We start from the raw sequence: 17,378 nt of genomic DNA, 5'->3' as shown, positions 1-17,378 counted from the left end.
GAAGGCTGCGATTGAGTTTGGGGGGTGATGAATCATAAGGGGTTCAAAAAATTTGAGGGGGGGGGGGGGATTTTTTTTTTCTTTAAATTTTCCATTTTAAATTGGTTACTTCTGATTTATATATAAAAGCAAATAATAATGATATGGTTTGAATAGGTAAATTAAAAAATTTTAAGTTCTTAGACCACATTCATTCTGTGTTAGAAACCTATGCTGTGTCAAATATTTAATTACAATCCAAATTCAGTGCTGTATCAAGCTTGAATGTTGTGTCCATACTTGCCCCAACTGTTCAGGGTTCGACCTCTGTGGTCGTATCAAGCTGCGCCCCAGTGGAGCATTTTATTGGCTTATATCTCAAAAACCAAAGCAGTTACAGCAAATCTGACATGGGGGTTAAAGTGTTCATAAGGTAAAGTTCTATCAGCCCTGAAATTTTCAGATGAATCTAATAACCCATTGTTGGGTTGCTGCCACTGAATTGGTAATTTTAAGGAAATTTTGCAGTTTTTGGTTATTATCTTGAATACTATTAATGATAAAGATAAACTGTAAACAGCAAATATGTTCAGCAAAGTAAGATCTACAAATAAGTTTTATATGACCAAAATTGTCAATTGACCCCTTAAAGAGTTATTGCCCTTTAAAGGGAAAGTCCGCAATTTTTTACTTATCATCTAAATATGTTCATCTTAACATAAAAAACACATTCACAAAGTTTTAAATTTATATTCTTTCTAATAACGGAGAAAATCAAGTATTTGTTACTTTTTTGGTTGACCTACGTCACTGGGTTGTGACGTTTTAACCCGATTTGTTGAATCATGGGAAAAAATAAAATATGTTAAAGTCTTAATTGCTTATCAGAATTTTACGTAATTAAAAGCGCACAGATGACCGTTGGTCGTAGTTAATAACCACAATATAAGAATGAAAGAAAATGAATATGTGTGTACCGTTTTGTATTGATTGAATAAAACTTCCTATATGAAGTTATCTAAATATAAATATTTTCGAATTAATTTCATAAATTATTGTTGAGATTTTTTCATAAAATATCTGTTGAACACTTTGACTGATATTGAACTGAAAATATTTTACGTTTTATTTTCCGTTATAACTTTGGTAACCATTTCAAGGCAAAATATTTGTGAACAGAGTGTGTATATTATTTTGTAAAGTCATTGTTTATTTATCGATTTGAGGAGAATTTGTTTGAACTTTACCTTGCAGCAATTTAGCATCAGGCGTACACAGGTGTGAATTCAAGCATACACAGGTGTGAATGTTGTCATTTTGAATGGATAAACAGAAACAGTATAGCGTGTTTAATACACCAAGCTGAAATACCCGATGACAATAGAGAAACAATAATTAAAATGTATAAATTAATTGAAAATAAACATTTAATTTTTTTAATTCCGGAAGTGTATTTTGAAATGGAACAATTTTCGATTACGCTCTATGCAATTAGCATAAAATTAAAATATGAAGTTAAAAGAAAATTAATTTAACATTTCCCAATTAATAATTGCACATCTGTTTAATTTACTTTACCGGAATTCTTTAACTTGTATTTAAATCTGGCGATGTTTAAATGCTAACAATCGAAAAACTATCGGAATTTAAAAGTTTTTATTGAAAAAATACAATAGTACAACATGCATGATTTTTTATCTTCTTTTTAAAATTTCATTCCTACATAATAAATTCAACTAACAATCTCTTAGAATAATTATTTGTGAAAAGAATGCCAATTATCATTTATTTCATTCATTATAAATCTAAGCTATTAAAATAATTGTTTATTCCGTCTGGAAATTTTTAGTTTCTTTTTTTTTCTTTCGATCTGTTTTTTGTATGAGGTGTTCTAATTGTCTTTAACGGTTTGAACATATGAAAATTAAATATAATCATTTTTATATTATATTATAATTTAGTGTAATACTCTACAGGGTAGCCGTCATTAATCCAAAATAGTAATTGTAGTAATTAATGGCATAGCTTAGTAATGTAGTGCTGACAATGACGATTTTAGAACAGTTCGTCTCCTTGAAACAAGCTGTACTAGTATACTTTTCCTGAGGTATAAGCGCCGTTGAAGATGAGCTCCAGATGTTCTTTCTAAAGGACAAAGCAGACTAATAGAGTATCGTTCGTTTGTTTGTTGGGTCAGGGGAGGCCAACCACTTGCCCAGAAAAACAGAATCACCATACAAGCATAGTTGTCAACACTATCGGAAAAGAGTTCCTATCGTCGGATGGGGTACACGAATGCTTCCAAGAATGAATAAGTGACATGCCTAAATCCGAACAGTCAGTAAACGAACTGAACAATGATCTACAGACATCGACCTCTTATTCTTGATATCATAAACTGCTTGCATGTACGTTTATGAGAGCGATTATTTATCTTGTACCTGACGAAAACTTAATGCCTGCATGGTTATGTATCTTGCTATACGTTTTTATTGGTTTGGTGTGTGTTCACTCAAAATCGTAATTCAAAGGTAATGTTTGTGAGATGTAATTTCTCTTCTCAATACCGAATTTCGTCTATATATTTCACAAGTGTATACCCCTGAGAAGCTCTGATTGTATGTAATTCCTTTTTTTTTGTGTGGACCATCGTTGTTAACAGCAATATTTGATGAAGCAGATGATGATAGTAGAAAGCAATATGAGTGTATTATTTATCTTGTGTCTGACGAAAACTGAATGCCTGCATGGTTATATCTTGCCATTTTGTATTGGTCTGGTGGGTGTTCACTCAAAATCGTAATTCAAAAATTGTGTTTGTGAGATGTAGATTCACTTCAATAACGAATTTCATCTATATATTTGTGACAAGTGTATACCACGGAGAAGCTCTAAAGGTATATTACATTTGGTTTGGGTGTGAACCGTCGATGTTTACAGCAATATTTAATGAATAAGATGATGTTAGTAGAAAGAAATATGAGCGTCATGTGGCAAATATTACATAAATGTCGGACTATGAGTTATCTATCTGTATGAAAAGATTTCCAATACAACCATATTGAGTAGGATTTTTACATGCTATACTCGAGTCGTACTAGTATACAGGCTTCTCGTGTCGCCGTTTGACTCAGACACACATCTTTTACTTTAAGATGTATGAAAGATTCTATATATATATTAAATGTAACAATAATGAAACGCCTACAGGCAATAACTAAACGGGTATGAAGTTTTATACAGATTTATTCTTATTTACATAATCATTAACAAACTAAATAAATTGAACAAAGAAACACAGTGACACTACGATATAACAAATGGGATACTTAATTATTTTTAACCATGCTATGCAGAAACTTAACACATCAAGTTAGCGCACGTGAATACCAATTTGGAACACGATGTGTGATTTTGTATAAAAATATCAAAGCGAGCAGTAACTGTCTAGCAAACATTTTTTTACTATGACTCTCTTTATCTCTTTTCCTTTACAATAACTATTACCCTTTTCGTCGATCATTCTCTATGTAGTATAATTTTCTCTAATCGGTTATTTTTTTTTCACTATACCACTCTATCTCCGTTCCTTTACAGTGACTGTTTCCCCTGTCGTTCTAATCCGTATAAAGATAGGGACATTAGACATAGAAGGAGCTCTCTTATCGTCAATAAATAAATATTTGATACTGACTATAATGCTGCATTACTTTATACTGCATGTTTGCCAATCGTCAAAAGCTTGCATTTGCGTGAAGATTTTTTTTTTCAAAAGAAGGGTCCAGAATTATGACAAAACAGTATATATATTTCACAAATTTTTTTAAAGATCATGTTTATAAAATTTTTAAACTTATTATCAGCAAAAATAGTGGGATAATATTATTATCAGAACATCATTCATTAACAGGTGGAATTATAATTTCAAACACGCACAAGATAAATAACGTTGAACACAAATATATGTGGTTCAATAAATGTTACCTGTGCACGTCGGGTACCTCAATTAAGAAGCCATGCATGAACCTGTATAATATATTGTGTAATAGGAATTTTTAGTCGACAGGATGTCACTGGAATAACCAAGGACGTGTATCTAATATACGTCCTTGGGATAACTTACTGAATGTGTCACTCTGACACGACATCTATCAATAATTCTGACATACCTATTATCAATTCGGGATATATATATATATATATATATATATATATAATAAGATAACGTAAATAAAATTTAAAAAGAAAAAAAAAAATATACATTTGTTTCCAAACATACCAGATAGGGTCACACATTTAACTGTAAAGTGTCTTTATAAGTGACTGTTCCGAATTGATCCCGTATCAATTTGATATAGTTAAAAGATTTGTTAAAAAACTTTTTTGAAAAAAAATTGAGATGTCCAATATTTCGATATTTACATTTCTATAACCTGGGAATATTATACTATATCAACATACTTTGTCTTAAATTAGCTAAAACCTCTTCCTAACATTGCTCCCCGTCAATATCCGTTAAATATCATAATTTAAAAAATGTTATTTATCGTATAACTTTATTAATTTAAAAAATTATCTTGACTAAATACGGAACTATTCTTTATATAAACCAATGCACTTTATATAAAAGAGGCATACTAATGAATCTTTTGTAAATCAGTGATTGTTACAAGAACACTGCATTTGTCTTTCTTTTAATTGAAACTTTTCTTCCTCATCAAATATATCTTTCATTGAATTAACGAGATCTTATCATGTAAGGATATAAGGATAAACTATAGCTATCAGAACTGCTAGGTTATTTTGTTATTAAAAAAAGTATAATTACCATCAAATCTCCCTCGAAACAAGATTGTTCAAAATGGTCTTCACACATCAACTTGTGCTTGCTATAGATCATAACTATTTTCTTTTTTGTGGGTTTGGGAAAACTATTTAGACTTTGTCATAACCTTGTCTCACAGAACAACCGTACGCTTGATAAGACATTTTCACAATGGGTGATCATCTACGGTAATCCCCGATTGATGATGGGAGTTTTTAACGCACGGTCGGTAAATCCCTGATTCATTTTGGTCTTTGTGGTTTATAGATATCACGTGACTTTTTAGATCGAACATGCCGACAAGATGGCGATATGTCGAGAACTGATAGTGAATTTCAAAAATCGATTTTGATCTCTTTTCATAGAGAATAAAAGTTTTTTATTTATGAGCATGTGGTTTTTTATGCTTAAAGAACAAAATATCAATTTTTCATTTTTTTGCGGAGTTTCCCTTTAAGAACAATTTTACATAATTTGTTTATCATGTTTTCTAACTTTAAAAAATCTTCTCCTCTGAAACCACTGAACCAATTCCAACCAAACTTAAGCTGAATGATCCTTAGGGTATCAAGAATAAAGATTGTGTTTTATTTTCTGTTTCGTCAAAAAACATGGCCGCCATGGCTAAAAATAGAACATAGGGGTAAAATGCAGTTTTTGGCTTATATCTCAAAAACCAAAGCAGTTAGAGCAAATCTGACATGGGGTTAAAGTTTTTATAAGGTAAAGTTCAATCAGCCCTGAAATTTTCAGATGAATCTAATAACCCATTGTTGGGTTGCTGCCACTAAATTGGTACTTTTAAGGAAATTTTGCAGTTTTTGGTTATTATCTTAAATAGTATTAATGATAAAGATAAACTGTAAACAGCAAATATGTTCAGCAAAGTAAGATCTCAGATAAGTTTCATGACCAAAATTGTCAATTGACCCCTTAAAGAGTTTTTGCCCTTTAAGAACAATTTTACACAATTTCTTTAGCATGTTTTCTAACTTTAAAAAATCTTCTCCTCTGAAACCACTGAACCAATTCCAACCAAACGTAAGCTGAATGATCCTTAGGGTATCTAGAATAAAATTTGTGTTTTATTTTCTGTTTCGTCAAAAAACATGGCCACCATGGCTAAAAATAGAACATAGGGGTAAAATACAGTTTTTGGCTTATATCTAAAAAACCAAAGGAGTTAGAACAAATATGACAGGGGTAAAAGTGTTCATATGGTAAAGTTCTATCAGCCCTGAAATTTTCAGATGAATCTAATAACCCATTGTTGGGTTGCTGCCACTAAATTGGAAATTTTTTAGGAAATTTTGCAGTTTTTGGTTATTATCTTGAATAGTATTAATGATAAAGATAAACTGTAAACAGCAAATATGTTCAGCAAATTAAGATCTACAAATAAGTTTTGTATGACCAAAATTGTCAATTGACCCCTTAAGGAGTATTGCCCTTTGAGGACAATTTTACACAATTTGTTTATCATGTTTTCTAACTTTAAAAAATCTTCTCCTCTAAAACTACTGAACCAATCCCAACCAAACTTAAGCTGAATGATCCGTAGGGTATCAAGAATAAAGATTGTGTTTTATTTTCTGTTTCGTCAAAAAACATGGCCGCCATGGCTAAAATTAGAACATAGGGGTAAAATGCAGCTTTTGGCTAATATATCTCAAACACTTAAGCAATTAGAGCAAATCTGATGAGAGTTTAAAATGTTCAATAGGCCAAGTTCTATCAGCCATGAAATTTTCAGACGAGTCTAACAGTCCATTGTTGGGTTGCTGCAACTAAATTGGTAATTTTAAGGAATTTTGCAGTTTTTGGTTATTATCTTGAATATTATTTATGATTAAGATAAACTGTGAACAGTAAAATGTTGAGCAAAGTAAGATCTACAAATAAGTTAATATGACCAAAATTGTCAAATGTGTCCTTAAGGAGTTATTGCCCTTTAAAGACAATTTTTCACAATTTGTTCATCTAGTTTGCTTACTTTAAAAAATCTTCTCCTTTGAAACTGCTGAATCAATTTCAGCCAAACTTGGGCTGAATGAGTTTCAGATAGAGTATCTAGCATAAATTTTGTATTTTATTTTCTTGTACGTCAAGAAACATAGCCACTATGGCTAATTTTCTTGTACGTCAAGAAACATAGCCACTATGGCTAATTTTCTTGTACATCAAGAAACATAGCCACTATGGCTAAAATGGAACATAGGGGTAAAATGTATTTCTTTGCTTTTGAAGAAAATATGACAGATACAAAGAACATCTCAATGGAATTTTTAAGCCACTCATTAATATATATTAAAAAGCAAAAATAATCATTGATGAAAGATTTAAGCAAAAAATTACAGGTGAGCGATTCAGGCTCTTGAGAGCCTCTTGTTTATCAAGAAGTAAATAGTTGATAATAAATGATTTTAATATGAATATGCATGTATATTTGTATTAAAACAAATTTAACAGAGTTGACCTTTATTCTGAACTTTATTTAAATCCTGACTTGAACCTTGACAGAATTTTACAGCTATGTTCTTTCTTTTTTAGTTGGACCTGTTAGAGATGGGTTTCAAGAGGATATTTTTCCATTACTTCCTGTGGATTAATACATACAATCACTACCTAGTGGTTGGTAGTAACAAGAGGTCCAGGAAAATAGATAGGTCTACAGTAAGTGCAGCTGTAATCAGATTAGGGCCTACAAACCAATAGAATGGCAACTTTCACTTTTCCTATACTTTTTGGATGTCCCACTGCTGATTTTATTACATCACAGTAAGAGTAGACTGGGCCTTGAGGTCATTTATACAGAATGACCTTGGGTCAACCTGCCTAACAAATTCATAAAAAAAATATTTTGGAATTGGTCTATATTATTAAGTCTTGATTGTTAAATATTGTTATCAGAAAAGGTATTGCCCACATACATGCACTCTAATAAGTACAAGATCCTGAAAATATCAAATACTGATGGACCTACTGAGCCAGTAATGGTTACAGGAAAAGGTATGATAAAGACTTTTTTGGGGCTGTTTAAATTGGAAATTTAAAGTATGATCTATCTATCAAATAAAATTCTCCAGATGTTATTCAGACTAACTCTGCTAGATATAAGTTGTTATATTGTTGAATTTTGCCTGACATCATTGCTTAATGAGTTCAAACTTTTTTATTTGATTGCTCAATTGCAATAAATGCCAAAAAAACTCATTTTGAGAGCTTGTCATATAATAAATTTGGCCAAACCCTTGCCAAAAATTTTTTTCCAGATTACATATGGTAACTTTCAAATATTAAAATACAGATATCTGATATGCCTTTATCTGAGGGACATCTAGACAATCTTATTTAAATATTATTAAATTCAAATGTAAAAAAATGGCATAATCATTTTTCTCTAATTCTTCGTCAATTTATCCCTTTCTGCACCCATTGTATAAAAAAAATTTAATCAACGTGTGGTTCGTTTGATCTCAGTTCTTCATTGGTTAAAATCCGATTATGACGTCGAATTTTCTTGCTTTCCTCTGAATTTCCTATTGTGACGGCATGAAAAAAGGCGACCATGCCTGATGACGTCACATAGAAAGAACACATCTTTTTGCAGATCATTCGAAAAGAAGGAATAAATTTGCCTGCGTATTGTTTGAAAATCATTAGAGAAACAGATTCCACCACCAAATCTCGTGTAATACGATATTTATCCACTCTCGACAGTTAAATTTTAAATATTAAAATGCTCGGCTATCCTCACGTTTTAAATTTGAAAATTTAACTGTCTCGAGTGGATAAATATCGTATCACACTCGACACAGTGGTAGAATCTATATCAATCTGGAGCTATGCCTTTTATTAGTGCACAAAATACCCCAGCTGTTGGTTTCTAGATCACAAATATTAAATTCTAATATCTTTCATAAAAATTCATACCAAGGATGGTTCCTGTGCAGTTATTTGATGCAGGAACTAATCAAAAACAAAATAGTTTATTGTCTAAACATAAGTCCAAACTCATTTTCTTCCAGTGAGGGCCTAATGTTCAGCTAACTTTTTCACAGAAATCTAAAATTTCCATTTTGATGAGATGATAACAAATTTAAAATAAAAGTGTTTTACGATCCATGATGACATTATAAATGTAGTTGTGACCTCATGGATTGATTGATTGATTATTGGTGTTTTAACACCACTTTTAAGCTCCACTTTTGGGCTTTTTCGTGGCAACCAGTTTTTATTGGTGGAGGAAGCCGGAGTGCCCAGAGAAAACCATGACCTTCGACAGGAAAACTGACAATCCTAGTCAATTAAGATTGGAGTCGAGTGCACCCGCACGAGCGGGGTTCGAACTCATAACCTCAGTATTGACTGGCTAGTGATTACAGTAGTAGACTACTTAGACCACTTGACCACCAAGGCCCCGATGACTTCATGGAAAAAACCCTTATATTCCTTTTTTGTTAATTTTCAATAAGTTTTTGGACCTGCAAATAAAGAACACATGCAAGTACTAACTTAATAATTCACCACAATGTTTGTCTATATTAATAGCATTTCTCATGTAAATGTTTATTATATGATATTTGTATGTGCTAATTATTTCCAACTCATAGATATAAATATGAATAGAAATATATACGCAATTGTTGTAATTTTGCTTAGAAAATCAAATTTATGGAATCTTTCTATGGCTAATTAAATCATTATAATATTTCAAATGCCTTATGTTTTAAACTTTGCTCATACATATCAATTATCTTTATGCAAAAATTATCTCTTTTGATGTTATATATATATATGTTTCACTTTTTTAGGCCAAAAAAGCACACCTTCTCCTTTGAGATTTCCTGTTTCTCAAACAAAAATATTTCATGTTAAATACTGTAATATGTACCAACAGTATTTTAAGTTTTATTAACATATTTAATTCAGAAAAATAATTCCTTCTTACATTTATTGAATACTTGCTGTTTCTTATTTTCTTTAGACTCTGCCAGCAAAGATACTCAAAGATGAGAAATCAGTGAAAAGTTTAAGTTCAAAGTTTCACATAACTGGTACCTCAAATGTTATTAAATGTGAAGGTCATAGCCAATCTAGCATTTCTCATGCAGATCTCAATGACTTTGATTCCTCAGCTTTCAAAAGTTATGCGAAGTTCATGCACAAATTTGAATTCCAAGATAACGGAATTGAAGCCTTGCCTGATAATTTCTTCAAGATGTTTAAAAATTTGAACGAGCTGAATCTATCACAGAACAAACTTACATCACTACCAGAAGGATTTTCTTGCCTCACCGGGTTGGAGAGCTTAGATGTTAGTAGCAACAACTTATCTAAACTTCCAAACGATTTATCTTCTGTCAAAGAAACGTTGGAAAATTTGAACATAAGTTTTAATCCATTGGGTGGTATTCCAGCAGAAGTCTACTCTTTGACCAACTTACAAGTTTTAGAGGCTAATAACCTTGGTAAAATCAATTTGAGAGGAATTGGAAAGTTAACGTCACTTGAGAAACTCTATGCTGCATCCAATATAGTGGAAGAAGTACCAGAAGAACTATGTTCCCTGCCTCTCACTCACCTTGACCTTTCTGGAATACCATGGTTTCCAGATTTCCTAGAGCAGAAAATACAGCCAAATAAGAGCACATTCATCACAGCCCTTAACAATGTAACAGTGTTTAAGATGATGACGGAAGAGGTTAGTTATTTATCTGTTTTGATCCTCATAAGTCCTGGTTCTGACAATTTTATAAGATTGATGATTATTGTTTACTAAACTGAGTTTTCAAATACTAAATAACCTCCCTTTTTCCAATCAGTGGAATTATTTCTTAATGAATAGCATGTAGAAGAATATACAATAAAGTCAGTTCAGAAATAGTACTTAGCTCTATAATATAGACATCACACAGCTTCACATTACTTAATAGTAATAGTTTCATTTGGCAATGACATTGCCTTTCCAATTCAACTTATGATTTTTATAACCACTTTTGTATTTGCTTACTTTTTGTCAGATTTACAAGTGTTTATATCCTTATTTATAAAGCAGATTCATTATTATTCCTTGGATACCAATTTTCATTGATTTCTTGGTTATAGGTGAGCTACTAATTTGAATGTTCAACGAAGTACAATTTTTCGTTAGGCTTGTAAGCAGACTTAAGGAAAAACAATGACATCAAGTATCCACAAAAATATAATTTTCCCACAATCCACAAAAATACCCATGAAAATAAATGAATATACAGTATACAAAAATAGTTGCAGTGTTAAAATAAAAGATGAGGAGCATTTAAGATCCTGAAGAAATTAATTTTGTATTTTGAGAATTAACATTATTGCTGTTGTGATAATTTAAGGAAAAGAAAGCTTTATTTGTGGAGGTGGACAAAGATGCCAATGGGATTCTTGATAAAGATGAGATTACATTGGTTAACAAGATCATCTTTGAGATGTACCCTAGGTTTGGAAAGAAAGGACAATACTATCCTGGTATGTAAAAAGATCTTCTTTGAGATCTTCACTATGTTTGGTCTGTCAAAAAATTCTCTAAAGTTATTACAAAGTTATTTAGAAAACAGAAAACATGCAGCGTAATGAAATTGGAAGTTCTTACAGTTAATGGGATGGTATGTATAAAGGTGTACCACAAGGGTCAATTCTTGGTCCAGTTCTTTTCAATGTCTTTATAAATGGCATATTTCATTTTGTTCAAAATGGCACCATTTATAATTATCTGATGATAATAAAATTGAGAATGGAAATGGGGAATGTGTCAAAGAGACAACAACCCGACCATAGAACAGACAACAGCAGAAGGTCACCAACAGGTCTTCAATGCAGCGAGAAATTCCCGCACCCGGAGGCGTCCTTCAGCTGGCCCCTAAACAAATATATATACTAGTTCAGTGATAATGAACGCCATACTAAACTCCAAATTGTACACAAGAAACTAAAATTAAAAATAATACAAGACTAACAAAGGCTAGAGGCTCCTGACTTGGGACAGGCGCAAAAATGTGGCGGGGTTAAACATGTTTATGAGATCTCAACCCTCCCCCTATACCTCTAGCCAATGTAGAAAAGTAAACGCATAACAATACGCACATTAAAATTCAGTTCAAGAGAAGTCCGAGTCTGATGTCAGAAGATGTAACCAAAGAAAATAAACAAAATGACAATAATACATAAATAACAACAGACTACTAGCAGTTAACTGACATGCCAGCTCCAGACTTCAATTAAACTGATTGAAAGATTATGTCTTCATCATATGAATATCAGGCACAATCCTTCCCGTTAGGGGTTTAGTATCATACCATCATAACATATATGAGAAGAACATAACCCGTGTCATGCCAACAACTGGTTTTTAAATAAATGTGTTTAGTGCCGATGCAAAGACCCTATAAGTGAATCAATATTAACGCCAAAATATGCAATCTTTAATGACCTGACAACAGTATCGTAACTATATCCCTTCTTAATAAGTCTATTTAAAGGTTTTGTTAGCTTCAGAGGTGAATACTGACATTTTTGTGCTTTACAAAGAATATTTCCATAAAAAATTGGATGTGAAATACCTGAACGTATAAGAAGTCTGCATGTTGAGCTATATTTACGAATGATGTCCTTATACCGATGATAAAATTTAGTAAATGTTTTGACTAGTTTGTGATATCGAAAACCCTGGTGTAATAATTTTTCAGTAATACATAAATTTCTCTCGTTAAAATCTAAAACATTGTTACATACACGAGCGAATCGTACAAGTTGAGATATATAAACACTGTAAGATGGTGACAAGGGAACGTCACCATCTAAAAATGGATAATTAACGATAGGAAATGAAAAATCATCTCTTTTATCATATATTTTAGTATTAAGCTTTCCATTAATGATATAGATATCAAGATCGAGGAAAGGGCAGTGGTCATTGTTAGTATTAGCTTTATTTAAAGTAAGTTCAACAGGATAAATTTCTTTAGTATACATACAGAAGTCGTCATTATTGAGAGCCAAAATATCATCCAAATATCTAAAAGTATTATTAAATTTGTGTATCAGATGTTGTTTCGATGGGTCTTTGCTGATTTTTGTCATAAATTGTAACTCATAGCAATACAAAAAAAGGTCCGCAATAAGTGGTGCACAGTTAGTCCCTATTGGAATTCCGATAACCTGACGATATACGGAATCTCCAAAGCGAACAAAAATGTTATCTAGTAAAAATTCAAGGGCATATATAGTATCAAAGCATGTCCAATTGACATAGTTTTTTTGTTTATTACTACTAAAAAATGACCTAAAAGAGTTTGAACATATATATTCACATTCTGACTTTTTAAATGCCCATTTAATTAGGTGTGTGAATTTTTTCTTAATGAGAATGTGATATGTGGTATATAGGGTAGAAAAATCAAAACTTTGAACAGATTCAAAATCACCAATATATGCATGTAATTTATCAAGTACTTCCAACGAGTTCTTGACACTCCAAAAGTAATTAATTCCACTATTTTCGAAGGCCTTATTTGAACAATTTATTATCAGGTTTTTGATTGTACCAAGTGTACTGGTAAGAAGAATAGACAATTTAGTAGTGGAACAATGGCTTGAAGACGAAATAAATCTATATTTGTAAGGTGTTTTGTGTAGCTTCGGAAGCCAATACATAGTTGGGACTTTCATTGTATTTGGTTCTGCTTGTAAAGCGGTAGCTAAAAGTTTATGTTTGTTACAGATGTCGTTTTCTGAAAATGGAGTGAGTTGGAATGTTGGTGAATTGGTGATTTCTTTTTTCAGAACCTCAATGTAAAATTTACGTCAAACAATATTAATATTATTAGCAGCTTTATCGGCCGGGACAAAAACAAATTCCTTGCCTAGTTCTTTTAGTTTATGTTTGATATGAGAAATAGGTTTATTGTGGTTATTGTTAAGAGTAAAATGTTCTTTAAAATGTTGAATACGTATATCAACTATGTTCATTACTGAATTAAAAAAAGAGTCCAAAGATTTTTTGTCAGCTTTTTCCCGTTTTATCCATTTCAAACAGTAAGTATGGAGTGAGTCGTGGATGAAATTACGACACTCATTCCAATTAATAATTGACGGGGGACGATATTTAGGTCCTTTACTGAGGAATGATTTTAACTCTCGGTCTTGAACGATGTTAAGATCTCCTGTTATAACATGGGAAATGGGTCCATAAATGTATTCGGAATTACTGCAATTACATGAAGTAGGTGTATTTTCACTGATATTAACATCTTTACACAATTGGCTATAATTAAACACAAATTTCCGGGTAGATTTCTTGTAAATATAACAAATAAGAGGGAGCTCAGTATTATCAAAATATCCCAGAAATTTGTTCTTTAACAGAATAGTCGTTAAAAATACCGGCAATATTTACAAAATCAAAACCTTTATTGACATACTTTATTTTAATAAACTGTTTTTTATGATCTTCAGGGCGATCAATTTTGGGAAACAGTTTAGAATAACAATATGCCATTATAATTTGAACGATTTCATACTTAGGACTGCTATATGAAATTGTGTTGCAATCCTCTAAAATTTTATTTAACTTATTAACCGGTAATGAACAGAGCTTTGTTAACAGATAATGTCTGCCATTGTTTTTTGAAATAGAAATTAGGTCCGAAATATTGGTATGATTGGTCCGAAATTTTCTTTGATTGCGATTTTTTCTACGACCATGAGAACGGTTTTTACGAACAGTTTTAGAAACTATATCCAAAATGTTAACAGAATTGGTTCTTGATATATTACCAATTCCCATGATATTATCATTAAGAACACTGTATCATATAGTGATTATGATATGGATAAAGTTTTTCAAAGTTTAGAAACTGATAGTTTAAATCTGATAAACTGGTTTTAAATAAATTTAGTGACGGCTTATCCTGACAAATTCCAGGCTAAAGCCATTGGAAAAAAAACAAATAAACATAATTGGACATTCAATTTAAATGGAATCAAAATTTCTTGTGCAGAAAATGTTAAACTTCTTGGAATAACTATAGATTCGGACTTAAATTTTAACAATCATATATCTGAAATATGTAAAAAGGCATCAAGACAATATCTATTCTAAAATGAATGGGTAAATATTTAAACAGGCTAGGTAGTTTAACAGCATACTACTCATTCATTCTTTCGTATTTTAACTATTGTCCAGTAATTTGGCACTACTGCAGCGAAAACAATTCTCTTAAAATAGAAAAAAATCAAGAAAGAGCTCTTAGATTCATCTATGAAGATTATGATAGTTCATACGAAAAACTGCTAGAAAAGTTAAAATTACCTTCTTTAAAAATTAGAAGAATAAAAACTATTGCAACAGAAACTTTTAAAATAATTCACAAAAAAAGTCCAAGCTATCCTCTTGATTTAATTGATATTAAAATTCAGAAGTATTATTTAAGATCACAGGAAACAGGAGTACTCCCGAGAGTCAGAACCACAAGGTATGGTTTAAGATTGTTTCGCTTTAATGCTGCACAAATCTGGAATGAGCTGCCTTAAGCCATTGTCGAATGGAAACATCTTTTGACCAATTTAAAAAATTAATACAAACATGGGATCCAAATAACAGCTCATGCCAGTGCAGTGCATGCATATAGTGTTTTTATGCATGTTCTTTTTTATTTGTTTTTATTTTTTGTTTGGCTGGCTGCTTATTTTGTAATTTAAAACATGTATTTATTTGTTTATTCAGGTTGCACTATAATAAATTCTTCTTCTTCTTCTTCTTCTTCTTCTTCTATATTTGATTTCTATTTTTTAGGAATCTGTTAACCAATCACAACATTTGGTGTACACATTTGTAAAAATTACCCAGAATGCTTTAGATTCTGTAATAGCAAATAACTCTTTGATATATTCATTCATTTGGCTAAAAGGGTCTTAAAAACTAAGGGTATTTCATATTTAAAACATTATGTTTACATAACAGTTTTCTCTTACTGTACCACTCTACTGCACTGTTTATAAGTCATTTAAAAACTTAGAATGTTGACTCCTAATAAAAATTGATGTGACAACAATAAGATTTTAGGCATAAATACTACCAATGCTTTCAATAACAACCAATTTACACAAAATAGACAATATGTCAAAACATATTGCAAAATATGTAAACACTATCATAAGTTTCAGGTTATGTTGTGAATATGTTCAACAGAGACTTATCAAAGTTTGTGATTTGGTAAATTGATAACAATTATTGTAGTTAATATTCAGTCCTATTATGTTTTTTCTTTTATCTTTTTTTGATTTGCTTATTTGTTGTTTATTTGTTTAGATTTCCCCCATTAAATGAATAGTATATATATTACTGTAAACATTATGATATTATCTTTAAGGGCATACGATACAGTAGAGATCCCTCGTTGATTTTTTCTTGAAATTTTGGCAGAAGGTCAATTTCGATGTGTACTTTTGAAATATGCAAAGAAAAATATACCTTCATGACTTACTTTTTGAGATAATTTGGTTCGAAATTTGCATATTTGAAGGAAAAACCCTGAAATTTTTAAAATCAGGACTTTTAAGGAAAGTACCAATACTTTTGAAAGAACAGTCATAATCTAACCGGGTTTTTTGTAAAATGTTCCCTTGATCCATGGCATCAGCATGCTGTAACAAGTTAACGGTTCAAATAAATAATTATATCCTAAATTCTTTTAATACAAGTGAAATAAAGAAGATGAAAATATTTTTGCGTCTACACAGAAGTGCAGAAAAAATTCTATCGTTGATTTTTTCGTAAAATTTTGGCGGATTGCTCTTGAAACAGAACTTGATTGATTGCAAAAGAAAAAACTGGGGGTCCATGTGCTTGTTTTTTCAATAAAAGCAATAAACCTTAATTTTTATTGGCAAACGGGACGTTTGCCAATAAGGCGCCAAACTACATTGGAATAAGTTTTATTCGCAACAACATCGTGAAAATTAATAAAGCTGGCTCCTCGTAAATAGCAGCATATTTGCCAAACCTTTATGACTTGTTAAGAAACTTGGATAGAAAAAGTATTCTAGAAAATTACTTTTAGAAAAGAAATGTTCGGAAACAAAACAGATATATATAATAAAAAAATTAATTTGCATCTCTGCATGTCCGACATTAGTCATACAATTCATGTAGACAACACAGCTCGAACATAGTTTTAATTATTCAAAAGGCCCCGTCATGACAAAATGTGCAACAATTATAAAGTAAGGGGGATGATATAAAAATAAGGACATTTGGTATGAATGCAAAAGAGACAACTATCAACCATAGTTCAAATGACGAAGATAAATGCTAATAAAGGTAACCCTACGGCCTTCAACACAAAAAAAAAAAAAAAAAGAAAAAGAAAAAAGCCACATCGTATAGTTAGCTTTAAAAAGCCCCTACATGAAAATGTGAAATAATTCAAACAAGAAAACTAACGACCTACTCTATAGGCATTACATGAACACAAAATCATACCCACATTAAATCGGGTCAGCTTAGTCCATTACAGTGTAGTATAACATTTCATACAGCAGT

General features: G+C 31.3%; 1 protein-coding gene across 3 annotated transcripts in view; it reads left to right on the top strand.

The window, feature by feature from the left end:
- The window catches only part of LOC127719904 (uncharacterized), a 154,793-nt gene that overhangs the window by 72,510 nt on the left and 64,905 nt on the right, over positions 1-17,378 (top strand). For 2 of the 3 annotated variants that reach the window (XM_052226258.1, XM_052226257.1), the window contains 4 exons: positions 7,355-7,477; positions 9,792-10,508; positions 11,173-11,305; positions 15,268-15,309. In XM_052226258.1, the coding sequence (XP_052082218.1) occupies positions 7,355-7,477; positions 9,792-10,508; positions 11,173-11,305; positions 15,268-15,309 (1,015 nt within the window). The remainder of the gene's footprint in view (positions 1-7,354; positions 7,478-9,791; positions 10,509-11,172; positions 11,306-15,267; positions 15,310-17,378) is intronic. The other variant, XM_052226259.1, reaches the window with a different exon arrangement.

The sequence above is a fragment of the Mytilus californianus genome, unplaced genomic scaffold, assembly GCF_021869535.1.
Source record: "Mytilus californianus isolate M0D057914Y unplaced genomic scaffold, xbMytCali1.0.p SCAF_11, whole genome shotgun sequence".
In the NCBI taxonomy this organism is placed as follows: Eukaryota; Metazoa; Mollusca; class Bivalvia; order Mytilida; family Mytilidae; genus Mytilus; species Mytilus californianus.
This window is presented reverse-complemented; position numbering and strand designations above follow the sequence as displayed.